This window comes from Culex pipiens, chromosome 1, assembly GCF_016801865.2.
Source record: "Culex pipiens pallens isolate TS chromosome 1, TS_CPP_V2, whole genome shotgun sequence".
Taxonomy (NCBI): Eukaryota; Metazoa; Arthropoda; class Insecta; order Diptera; family Culicidae; genus Culex; species Culex pipiens.
The window spans coordinates 2,502,748-2,516,416 of record NC_068937.1 but is presented as its reverse complement, the minus strand read 5'-3'; the positions used below and the strand labels follow the sequence as shown (position 1 = coordinate 2,516,416).

The window sequence follows — 13,669 nt, the reverse complement described above, 5'->3', positions numbered from 1 at the left end:
ACAGGACGACGGCGTCGGCTTTTATCAGGTGGCTTTCATCTGTTACCTTAGGGGAGACTTAGGAGAATTATTAAAATTTTATTGTTTCAATATCCTGGAAAATTATTTTTTCGTCTGAAATTTTGTTTAAAAATATAACTGTTCTGTTAAAGGAATTACAATGTTTAATTTCAAACAATATTTTCGAAATAATATTATAAAATTCTCAATTTATCGTAAAAGTTACGCTACTGTCACAAATATGTAAATATCTTACGAAAATATTTTCTCTTATTTTTTTTTTATTCTGTGTCTTACCAAAATTCAAAAATTTGTAAATGGTCTGAATTAGTCTGAAAATTTGTAAATAGTCTGAAAAAGCAAAGAATATACGTTACACACCTGTCTCGAATAAAATTGTAATAAAAGGGAGAGGTTGAAATACGAGATGAACTAGAGCGTTCTTCTCATTGGTTCATTTCCAAAAAAAAAGTTCATTCATACCAAATGGACCCCAGTTTGAAGACCATTAATATAAGAAGGGCCATTAGTAAATATAACATGAAATTTGAGTTCTACGTCTCCATTTCTGTCAAATTTGAATAATTGATTACCTATTAAATTACAAAGTGCAGTTTTTCATCACCGCCATTTTGGCCACCATCTTGAATTACTTACCAACGTACAATGTGTTCTTTTGGAGTAAATAACAAAGTTTTGGAGTTCCGTTCAGCTGGGGTTTAATTCATAACCCATTTTACCCATTTACCCCCAACTATAAAATTACTAAAAGTATGAAAAAAAACTTCCAAATTTCCTAAATGTTTTTGGTTAAATTAGTTAAATTTTGACAAAATTCTGCATTTTTCAAATGCTTATTTTTAAAAAGTGAAAAATTCAAATGGATGTTAAATTATGCGAGTTTTGAGTATAAAAGACTCAAATCAAAAACTTTGATTTTTTATCAAATTCAATAAAATTTTACCGATACCGACCGATTTTACTGGTTTACATACTTTAACTTTTACAAACTGCAACTTATTGGGAAATAGAAAGTTGAACTGTTTTCAGATAATAATTATATTTACAGATTCGTAAATTCTTAAATTCTCGAATGCTACAAACTCTAAAACTTTTAAATTTTAAAAATTGTTCAAAATTTAAATTCATTTTTTTTCCTAAAACTTTAAAATTCGTGAATCAGAATTTCATAAATTCTAAAATTCTTGTATTCTTGAATTTTTATTTTCTTAAAACCTTAAATTTTATTTTATAATTCTTGAAAATTCAAAAAATTCTAAATTCTGAAATTCTTAAATTTAAAAAATAATTAAATTCTAAAATAAAATAAATAAATTCTAAAATAAAATTTTGAAAACCTGAAAAAAATAATTCCACAGATTCGTAAATTCTTAAATTCTTGAACGCTACAAATTCTAAAATTCTTAAATTCTAAAAATGGTTCAAACTTAAAATTACTAATTTTTTTTTAAAGTCTATTAAAAAAATACAATATTAAAATTCCAAAATTCTTAAAATTTGTGAATCAGAATTGCAGAAACTCTTGTATTCTTGAATTCATGTTTTCTTAAATTCACGAATTCTTAAATTTTATTTTATCATTCTTGAAAATTCAAAAAAAGAAATCTAAATTCATAAATACATAATTTTAAAAATAAAAAAATCAAAAATTATTTTAAAAATCCAATAAAATAAAATTACTAAAACCTGCAAAAAATATAATTTTACAATCTCGTTAATTCTCAAACTCCTAAATTCTAAAAATTGTTCAAGAATAAAATTCTTAATTATTCTTTTAAAAACCTAAAAATAACATCCAGAAATTTAAGAATTCAAAAATTCTAAAATTCGTGAATCAGAATTTATAAAATTCTAAAATTCTTGTATTCTTTAATTCATGAATTCTAAAATTTTATTTTATCTTTCTTGAAAATTCAAATAATTCTAAATTCATTAATTCTTAAATTTTATAAATCCAAAATTTAAAAATTAATAAATATAACATATATTTAAATAAATTAAATTCTAAAACCTACAAAAATATCATTTTTACAAATTTTTCAATTCTAAAAATTTTGAAATTCTTTAATTTTAAAAATATTAAAGATCGTTAAATATTATAATTTTAATTTGGTAAAATAAAAAAATAAACATTTTAAAATTTCATAATTCCAAAATTTGTTAATTAGAATTTAAAAAAAATATAAAATTCTTGTGTTCTCAAATGCTTTTTTAAATTTATGAATTCCCTTTTTATTAATTCAAAAAAGTTCTAAATTAATAAATTCTTAAAATAAAAAAGGTGCAGTGGTAATCCTACAGGCATAACCATCATGACGAAGAACTTCGGACACAAAAGTAAATTAAATTTTTATAGTTTTTAATATTTGCGTTTCTTTGCCACAAAATCAATCATGAAATAGTTATTTCGTAAGATCTATTTATTTTTGCTCAAAGATGGTCTCATGGTATTTTGACGTTTGATAACGTTTAAAACTTTCAAACGCTTCTTCAGCTAATCATAATGGCAAAATTTTCGGGCCAGTTGATATGAAATCATTTCATCAATTCTCTGTTTCGGCACTTTCGGCAATGAACAATTTTCAAGTAATATTTTGCAAACAATAAAATTTATTACAAAGAGTCATTCTGAACCATGTGTTAAAGACGCAAATGTCCCCTTATCGGAACATCCCCGGGGCCTCCGGCCACTCCAGGTAGTGGCCACTACTGCCAAAATGTCAAGTTTCATGTCCAGTATCAAAATCCCTAAAGTTTGATACCCATATTGCCCCAACTCGTATGGTTCCGCAAATGTCCCCTTATCGGAACATTCCCGGGGCTTCCGGCCACTCCAGGTGGTGGCCACTACTGCCAAAATGTCAACTTTCATGTCCAGTATCAAAATCCCTAAAGTTTGATACCCATATTGCCCCAACTCCTATGGTTCCGCAAATGTCCCCTTATCGGAACATTCCCGGGGCCTCCGGCCACTCCAGGTGGTGGCCACTACTGCCAAAATGTCAACTTTCATGTCCAGTATCAAAATCCCTAAAGTTTGACACCCATATTGCCCCAACTCTTATGGTTCCGCAAATGTCCCCTTATCGGAACATCCCCGGGGCCTCCGGCCACTCCAGGTAGTGGCCACTACTGCCAAAATGTCAAATTTCATGTCCAGTATCAAAATCCCTAAAGTTTGATACCCATATTGCCCCAACTCTTATGGTTCCGCAAATGTCCCCTTATCGGAACATCCCCGGGGCCTCCGGCCACTTCAGGTAGTGGCCACTACTGCCAAAATGTCAAATTTCATGTCCAGTATCAAAATCCCTAAAGTTTGATACCCATATTGCCCCAACTCTTATGGTTCCGCAAATGTCCCTTTATCGGAACATCCCCGGGGCCTCCGGCCACTCCAGGTAGTGGCCACTACTGCCAAAATGTCAAATTTCATGTCCAGTATCAAAATCCCTAAAGTTTGATACCCATATTGCCCCAACTCTTATGGTTCCGCAAATGTCCCCTTATCGGAACATCCCCGGGGCCTCCGGCCACTCCAGGTAGTGGCCACTACTGCCAAAATGTCAACTTTCATGTCCAGTATCAAAATCCCTAAAGTTTGATACCCATATTGCCCCAACTCTTATGGTTCCGCAAATGTCCCCTTATCGGAACATCCCCGGGGCCTCCGGCCACTCCAGGTAGTGGCCACTACTGCCAAAATGTCAAATTTCATGTCCAGTATCAAAATCCCTAAAGTTTGATACCCATATTGCCCCAACTCTTATGGTTCCGCAAATGTCCCTTTATCGGAACATCCCCGGGGCCTCCGGCCACTCCAGGTAGTGGTCACTACTGCCAAAATGTCAAATTTCATGTCCAGTATCAAAATCCCTAAAGTTTGATACCCATATTGCCCCAACTCTTATGGTTCCGCAAATGTCCCCTTATCGGAACATCCCCGGGGCCTCCGGCCACTCCAGGTAGTGGCCACTACTGCCAAAATGTCAACTTTCATGTCCAGTATCAAAATCCCTAAAGTTTGATACCCATATTGCCCCAACTCTTATGGTTCCGCAAATGTCCCCTTATCGGAACATCCCCGGGGCCTCCGGCCACTCCAGGTAGTGGCCACTACTGCCAAAATGTCAAATTTCATGTCCAGTATCAAAATCCCTAAAGTTTGATACCCATATTGCCCCAACTCTTATGGTTCCGCAAATGTCCCCTTATCGGAACATCCCCGGGGCCTCCGGCCACTCCAGGTAGTGGCCACTACTGCCAAAATGTCAAATTTCATGTCCAGTATCAAAATCCCTAAAGTTTGATACCCATATTGCCCCAACTCTTATGGTTCCACAAATGTCCCCTTATCGGAACATCCCCGGGGCCTCCGGCCACTACTGTCAAAATGTCAAATTTCATATCCAGTATCAAAATCCCTAAAGTTTGATACCCATATTGCCCCAACTCTTATGGTTCCGCAAATGTCCCCTTATCGGAACATCCCCGGGGCCTCCGGCCACTCCAGGTAGTGGCCACTGCTGCCAAAATGTCAAATTTCATATCCAGTATCAAAATCCCTAAAGTTTGATACCCATATTGCCCCAACTCTTATGGTTCCGCAAATGTCCCCTTATCGGAACATCCCCGGGGCCTCCGGCCACTCCAGGTGGTGGCCACTACTGCCAAAATGTCAACTTTCATATCCAGTATCAAAATCCCTAAAGTTTGATACCCATATTGCCCCAACTCTTATGGTTCCGCAAATGTCCCCTTATCGGAACATCCCCGGGGCCTCCGGCCACTCCAGGTAGTGGCCACTACTACCAAAATGTCAAATTTCATATCCAGTATCAAAATCCCTAAAGTTTGATACCCATATTGCCCCAACTCTTATGGTTCCGCAAATGTCCCCTTATCGGAACATCCCCGGGGCTTCCGGCCACTCCAGGTAGTGGCCACTACTGCCAAAATGTCAACTTTCATGTCCAGTATCAAAATCCCTAAAGTTTGATACCCATATTGCCCCAACTCTTATGGTTCCGCAAATGTCCCCTTATCGGAACATCCCCGGGGCCTCCGGCCACTCCAGGTGGTGGCCACTACTGCCAAAATGTCAACTTTCATATCCAGTATCAAAATCCCTAAAGTTTGATACCCATATTGCCCCAACTCTTATGGTTCCGCAAATGTCCCCTTATCGGAACATCCCCGGCGCCTCCGGCCACTCCAGGTGGTTGCCTCCCGCTCATGCCGGCTGGCATGTCTATGCATCCAGGCCATCTGCTCCCGGGCCTCCAGGCCATCTGCTCCCGGGCCTCCAAGCCGTCTGCAACCGGGCCTCCAGGCCATCTGCTCCCGATGATGACTCGTCGACGTCCAGCAACAGAATGAATTTTCGGGACTGACCGAGCCGCTTTTTGTTGATTTAGGTCGGAGACGTATGCCCCGCCTCTTTGCACCCATTCTCCTACATCTCCTTATTCGCTTTTTGCCGCGTCGACGATCCGAAAATTATGAGGTAGAGTGGGGGTGATTTTAGATACATCAATCTCACGTCTCTCGATTGACTGATTGGGAAACGTTTGTTCAACCAACCAGCGTGCGCTAAGAAGAGGGGAAATTTGCCGAGAGGGGAAGGTGAAACCAAGCGTTTCATTTCGCTTCGCGAAATTTTGGATTGCTACCCTGTATAGAGCCCTAAGACGAAGTTCTTCGTCAAAAAATCAAAAATTTAAAAATCTTAAATTTTAAAATTATGCCACTGTCTTTTTTTCAAAATGTTGTATTTTTATGAATCACAAACAAATAAAGTGCCGTTTTTGGCAACATTTTCTTCAACTATTCCCGATTTTGGCAACACTTAAAATTAATTTGATATTCTATCCACCTTTTCATTCAAAATTCTTGTAACTATTAACTGATCCTGTAAGGTCTACAATTTAGAATATCGATTAAATGATATTTTAAAAATTTGTTTTATTAGTTTAAGAAATTACTTTATGTGTATAAAATCCTTGATAAAATCGGAATTCTTGTTTAGATCATATTTTTTTTATTTTCATATTTTTTCAAACAAGCAGTTCAGTAAACAAGCAATTCTTTAAAAAAATATGAGTAAAATGACTGGCCTCTAATTTTTTAGAATTGAATGCTCTGGCAACATAATCTATATTTTTTTTCAGTAATTTTTCTCGTGTTTATTTTTTGTTATTCAAGAACAGTTCTTTAAATAGCTTTTCATGATATTTTTTTTAACTGAGCGATATTTTTATATACTTCCTGTCTTAGTTTTTTTGTGAGTTTTTCGATTCTTTTCAACTTGAGTAGATCTTTTATAAGTATTATGAGAAAAAAATAGGCATTTTATAAATTAAAAAAATCATGTTTCGATTATTTTTTTTGTGTTTTTCCTGTTTTTTTCATTTTTTTCAAGCAGTTTATTGAAAAGTTTATGAAAATATGCTGACTTTTTTTGGTTTGTAAAGTGTTTGTGGGTTTTTTTCTATTCTTTCAAATACTTCAAATTATTTACTAAGCAGATGTTATATGTAATTTTTTTATTCTTTCAAACTTAAAAAAAAGAGAAATAAGTCAAAATTCGAATTTTTCAAAATATATATTTTTTAAATGAAAAAAAGCTCACAGAAATATAACAAAAACAAAATTTAATTTTTTTTTCATTCCTTCAAACCTGAAGATTTTTCGAATAGTAAAAAGCAAAACTTGTTAAATTTAAGGATATTTTTATGTTCTTCTAAAATTATTTTTATTTCAGTATGGCCGTTACAAATATTTTTTAAATATTATGTAAACCGCTCCCACCCCCTTCTTTCAAGATTGGCTAAAAAAATCAGGGGCAATAGAAATATTTTCTTCAATAAACTTCAAAATTTCAATGAAATTATACGTGCGATCGGAATGCATTTTCGGATTCTTTGGACAATTTTCCATTAGGAGAAGGTGAAATAAGTTTGTAAATAATAAATAATTTGTGTTTTTGAAACATAACTAAAAAAATCTCAAAATTTATAGGCAATTGCAGTTGAACAAATTTCATAAAAAATATGAAAACTTGTGATTCGTGCTTCGAATTCAGTTTAAATTCAATATTAATCGATAATTTTATGAACAATACTGGATTTAACGAATTTCAGGCAAAATTCCAGCTTTTTAACGATTTTACCTAAATTTTATTTGTATTTTCGTTAAAAAGCTTATAAAAGTAGTTAACTAAATACAAACATTGCACAGTGGGCGAAATGGAACCCAAAATCGGACTTAATTGAACGCGGCTGGTTCCCTGGTATGAAACATAGTGTTTCTAATGTAAAAAAATCCGAGGAATCGATTGGTGATGGTTTCATCCACCGCACGAAACGGCAAAGGGTCCATTTTGCCCCAATTACCCATTTTTCCACATTTTTTTCTTGACGATCGGTCTGTATTTAGAGCGGAGGCTTTATGCGGCCTTCCAAAATGCACTTAACTTATGTGAAAATTTCCCAAGAATCCAGTAAAAATAACCACTTGCACCGCAAAAATCATCTAGGGTCCATTTAACCCCAATTCCACTATAAAAGCATTTTTGGCCGTTTTCAAATGTTAGGTCAGATTTCAAAAATCTGAAAATATTTTTATCGTAAAGATCAGACAATTTTACATAAGAATGACGATTTGCACTTGATAGTTTGACACATTTATGTTGATAAAAATAAAATGTATGTGAAAGGCAGTTTATTCTGCGTTTAGGAAAATTGGCCCAAAAGTGATTCTTCAATCTTTTTATTTAGTTTAATTTCTATATCAACATAAATGTGTCAAACTTTCAAGTGAAAATCGTCATTCTTATGTAAAATTGTCTGATCTTTACGATAAAAATATTTTCAGATTTTTGAAATCTGACCTAACATTTAAAAACGGCCAAAAATGCTTTTATAGCGGAATTGGGGTTAAATGGACCCTAGATGATTTTTGCGGTGCAAGTGGTTATTTTTACTGGATTTCTGCGACATTTTCACATAAGTTAAGTGCATTTTGGAAGGCCGCATAAAGCCTCCGCTCTAAATACAGACCGATTTTCAAGAAAAAATGTTAAAAAATGGGTAATTGGGGCAAAATGGACCCTTTGCCATTTCGTGCGGTGAATGAAACCATCACCAATCGATTCCCCTGATTTTTTTTACATAAGAAACACTATGTTTCATACCAGGGAACCAGCCGCGTTCAATTAAGTCCGATTTTGGGTTCCATTTCGCCCACTGTGCATTGATTGTTTTCTTTAAAAATATATCAGCAGCCTTAGTGATGGTACGTTTGACGTAAAAATAAAGTTTTGAACATATTTAATCTGATTTTAACAACAAAAACTATGACTATCAAAGTCACCCCGGAATTTGAACTAAGAGTTTTTAACGTAACTATTTTTCTAAACATTATTGAAACAACTTTTTTTCAAAAATATTGCTTGGACTTTGTGTGGCCTACCCCAGTACATGTTTTAAAAATAATAATCTTGAAAAAACCTCATCAGTTGGAAAATATTCCAAATATAAATTGAAATCCTATCAAAGTCACCCCGGTTTACGGTATCATGAAGTTATTATTTATTGAATAGTGTAATATTTTTTTAAAATAAAATTTCGTTTCATTTTAAGATCAGACATAATCTTTTTACAGATTTTGTGTTGAAATTTATTGACACATTTTTGGAATTAAGAAGTCTGTGGACTGTCGTAAACTAAGACTGTTCTTAAAGTTTATTGAAACATTAAAAGAAATTCAGTGTTTATATGAAATTGAGTTGTTATTTTTTCATAATCGTTTTTGCATCAAAAACATAATTTGAAAATGGTTCGATATTGTAAAATGTGAAAACATTATCCAAATAGTCCTTAACATAACCTAATAAATTTCCGGAGACATCAAATCGATACTCAAGGTACAGAATTTTCTATAACCAATCGCTCTTTTGTATGGAGATGGACAGACAAATTGTAAGAATTGCTCATTTTAATTAAATAAAATTGATAAATTTCAAAATATTGATTTAGAAAAATTACTTGCTGCTAAATTTACTAAAATATTCAAATGAAACATTCAACAGGATTATAAACTCTCATCTCCACTACACCTCCTCACTGAACAGCAAAACTGGAACAAAAGTCTATAATGAAAAAGGTAGCTTAGCTGAAACTCAATATTAATTTACTACGTCTGTGGAATCACACACACACAGAGAAGAAGGAGTTTATTTCCATTTTATCGATTCCACCTCCGCCCCCTTCTCACCACCATCATAAAAACGGGGCAAAACTTTTTGACGTGTGAAAAATTTTACCCCATTTCACCCAGCTCAACCCACCCTGAGGGGCAAAAACTCGAATCAAATATTAACCAACAAGGTGAAGAAAAGCGTATTAGGGAGATCAATTCCCAGACCCAATATGATTGGCGTCCCACAGCAGGCCATGCGAAACGAGTTGGCTGTGATTAGAAGTGGGTCCGATGATCTGAAAACAAAACCATCAACCCAAAATTTTAATCGAAATATTTAAAATGAATGCACACAGTAGGTCTTGAGTTGAGTCAAGTTGTCAAAGTTGCACGCTGACGCAGGAAGAGCGATTAATCGGCTCGTTAAATTACACACACACAAGCAAAGATAGGTCAATGTCACGCAGCAGGCCGAATCATGTCATGCAAACGACGCGTTTCTCACGCAAAAAAAAAAGAAAACATTTTTCTTTTCGACAGTCGACCAATGGTCGACATTCGTTGTCGCGCCGCGGGTTTATTTTTAGTACCGGGTCTAAAATTTTATTTTCACCGCTTTTCTCCTCAACTGTTTTTTTTTCTTTTTCTCTAAATAGCGCGATGCGATTACACAATAGGAATTTTGCTCGATGTCGAGGCCTACTGTGACGAGCAGGAATGCACCCCCCGTTTAGAAACGGTGCAGTCAACGAACCTAAAACATATGTACTAAGCGCCGACTTATTTTGACGTTTAAAATTGGGTAGAAATCGATCGACGCACACGCTCAAGTTCAGCCTCGCGGCGAGTTATTTTTGGGGAGGTCGCCGCCGCCGCACACACGCGGATAAATTTCACGTCTTTGACAGTTGTGGGGGGAAAACGAGAAGAAAAAATGCTTCTTCTTTTTCTTCCCCACCAACAATTCAAGGTTGTTGGTTTTTTGCTTGACGAAAATCGACTTTGGCTGATTTCGATTTTACGAGAGTGAGTCAGCGCGACAAAGTAGGCGCGAGCTGCTGCTGCATCAAACGTCAACGCGAGCGCGCGGTGACGTTTGATGTTTGTTTTGCTTTGTTTTGAACACAAACAACTGGGGTGGGATGAGATAAAAAGGGTATTACGAGCGCAGATGGTCCGATTATGCGTGGGAGTTGACTCAGAGGCTTAATTTTCAACATATTTCTTTTATCGTGTAACTGTCAAAACAATTTCTTTTTTCCTTTCAGAGGCACACAGGGCCCTCGAGCTGCTCGAGGACTACCACTCGCGGCTCTCGAGCCCCCAGGATCGCGCCCTCCGGAGTGCCATCGAGCGCGTCATCCGGATATTCAAATCGCGGCTCTTCCAGGCACTGCTCGGTAAGTGTTGCCAAAGCTATCATTTTCCGTCTCGAAACTTGTCAAAGTGACATTTGAACGCGTGGCGAGCTGTCACTTTGACAGTTCAACGCTCGCTTTCACCCTCTAGAAAATTTAAGTAGCCGTCAAGTGGCTTGATTCGGGAAATTTTATCCAGAAAAATCCACTCAAAAAAACCCCATTAAAATAACACACTCAGAAGAAGCAAAAAATAAAAGAAATAAACAAGCACGAGAAGATTACGGCACGCCGCCCCTTCTCATATTTTATGACGCAAGTCGCGAGCCAACCAAAACGGCCATAATTGTCGGCCCGAGAGATAGATAAAAATATATACATCATAACCAGCGCTCGGAATCCGGAGAACCCGCGGCGCAGCGGGGCGCCCCTCGGATGCCATTCGTTTTCATTCATTTAAATTTCGTTCCCAAAACCATGCCAAGAAGCACACGTGACGCGCTCCAAATCAATATTTTGAAAATATCTGCGGTCACCTCGAGATTTCAACTCGCCGTGGCTTTCCGGAGGGCGATCGGATTGAGGTGAAAAACTTTCCCCGAGTTTTTTCCGCGTGAGCAAGCTGGAAAAGTGTCGATTCGAGTCTTAAAACGTTCAACTTTTAGAGAAAACTGCAATTCCAAAATTGCTAATGCGCCCATTTCACCTTAACAAATTTGACAGCTCTGCTACGATCGGAGTAGGCGCTCGTTATCATCAAAACAAAAGGTCCTAAACGGTTTTGTTAAAGTGTCCCTCGTGTAAAAATGTGTGTGAGCTCGTAAAACCGCTTTCGATTGTCATCTTTGAGTCGTACCGCTGTGCGGTATCGGTATTGATTCGAATGGATTATGTCGATCTGATTGTGGCAGATGCGTCACCCCGCAGTGGAAGCAGCTTCCCCTGGAGAACTCGCTGCGACCCACTGACATTTTTAGCTGGGTTCAACCCAGTAAGAAAAACATTTTTTCGACAGTTCGTTTTCGATCAAAGTTGACCATGAAAAACGACTTGACAGTTTGCTAGGAGTGACATTTCGCAGCAAGTCAAATACCCATTTCCGTGGCCAACTGTGATCTGGCGCGTAGGTTTGCTCTGGCATATTATGGGGCCGTAAAGAAGTTGACCTCAACTGCTCAAAGATGGCCGTAAACGAGTTTATGGGACAGATTGAGCCCCCTCCCATAGATGTCATAAAAAGGGGTTGATTTGATTCGTCCTTTTTCGCTAGCTTTTCCGGATTGGAAACACTCTTTTTTCGGGGTTTGTCCTAGATTTTGAGATAAAATAAAACTATGCTTTTTATTGTTGAAGGTCTGGCAACACTGCTGTCGTTCCACGCTTCTAGGAACTTACAAGATTGAAATAATTTTCAATTAAATTGAACAAAACCTCAAATGCTTCCTTCTCCACCTCCTTACTGCTCAGCAGGCCCTGCCGGAAGTGCAGCAGGCCTACAAGCTCGTCAGTATCGACTTGCAACGCCTACTACCTATTCCTACTGAACTGCTGCATATTCAGTAGGGGTAGCAGGTGTTGTGTGCCGGCCGCTTCCGCCGTTTGACGTAAGTGAGGAGAGGAATTTTATGAAAAGTGACGGAACTGCCTGGCTGCCGCCACCAGACGGTGCGAGTGAGCTGCAAACACCAAGTAGGCTTTTGAATAATCGATTTAGCGTCAACTCTTTAGGGCGGAATGAAGGCCGCGTCCATTACTCGTCCAAGGCTCATCTTTACCGTATCAACATGAGTGATACGAACTTATGCGACTGTGGGCAGGGTTATCAGGACATCGACCATCTCGTATGGGCGTGTCCAGATCACCAGGCTCACAGAATTAAGTTGAAAGATACCCTCAGGGCCCGAGGAAGACCACCAGAAATTCCGATGCGAGACGCGTTATCTCAACTAGACCTTGATGTTCTCTATCCGATCTATCAGTTCCTCTTAGATTCCAAAATATCTATTTAGTTTTTCTTCCAGTTAGTTTTCCTTCTGTTAGTATAACTCGCCTTCGCACAAAGCCGTCGTTTCTGGTTGCACCGGAAGCAAAGCAAGAACGCCCCAGCAGCTGGACACCGAGTTGCGGCTGAGGACAAAACGCAAAGGCCAGCAGAGCCAACCAAGACCCCTACACAATCCCCCTTCCCTTCCCACGCCTTGTCTTTAACATCAATTCCTTCCCTACTAACCCCGAGTAGGCCGCGGGTAATCGGCTCCCCTCCCACTAACATTTACACACAAGATCCTCTGTAATTATTAAGTCAAATGTAATTACAAAAGCCGACTCGGTCCTAACCAGGTCCCAGTACCGAAAAGGACCTAATAAAAATAATTTTATGAAAAAAAAAAAAAAATGAAGGCCGCGGGAAGAAGGACTTCCTCTGGAAAGAGGAAAAACGGTTAATGCAGTTTATGCCTTCGTATACGGGAGATTCTGTAGTTTGGAGTGGTGCAGTGATATTTTAAATATTTTTTTTACATTTTATCAAAAAAATACAAATTTCTCATTTTGTCATAAAGCCAATGTAAATTTTGCTAAAACTTCTCGTAAAATATCACCGGAACCAACTGGGATTGAACTCAGGCCAACTTAAATCATAACACTAAAAAGTGCAACTTTCAAATACTTTTCTAAAAAAATATATATAATCTTTACAATTTTTCGGAAATTGACCTAACCTAAAAATGGAATGGTTTGTCGTGAGCGCCTTGGCAGGTTGCGTATGAATTTTGACTTTTATCTGCCATTACATTATTAAAATCCGCAATTTAGTTTAAATTGCAGATTTTTTTCAAAAAAAGCTAAGTAAAAAATCAGTATTAATAAATGGTAACTATTCAATCATAGCGTTAGTTGAACATAGTTCTCGCTTGATTAGCAATGCGCACAAGGCTACGGCACGACTGTCATTCGCATACAAACAGTCTCGTTCCTCCATTGCTCCGGCAGAAGTCTCAGCGGTTAGTCGTGTTTTTTCGCGGTGTGTTTGGTGCGTTTTTCACGGCGATTCCGAGGCGTGTGCGAGCGGACAAGCCCGTTCCGGTGGT

At 37.3% G+C, this 13,669-nt stretch overlaps 1 protein-coding gene across 10 annotated transcripts in view; it reads left to right on the top strand.

Annotated features, from left to right (window-relative positions):
• LOC120415082 (disks large 1 tumor suppressor protein) overlaps positions 1-13,669 on the top strand; it is a 106,119-nt gene that overhangs the window by 9,381 nt on the left and 83,069 nt on the right. For all 10 annotated transcript variants that reach the window (XM_039576493.2, XM_039576492.2, XM_039576487.2 and 7 more), the window contains exon 3: positions 10,491-10,622. In XM_039576493.2, coding sequence (XP_039432427.1) covers positions 10,491-10,622 — 132 coding nt within the window. The remainder of the gene's footprint in view (positions 1-10,490; positions 10,623-13,669) is intronic.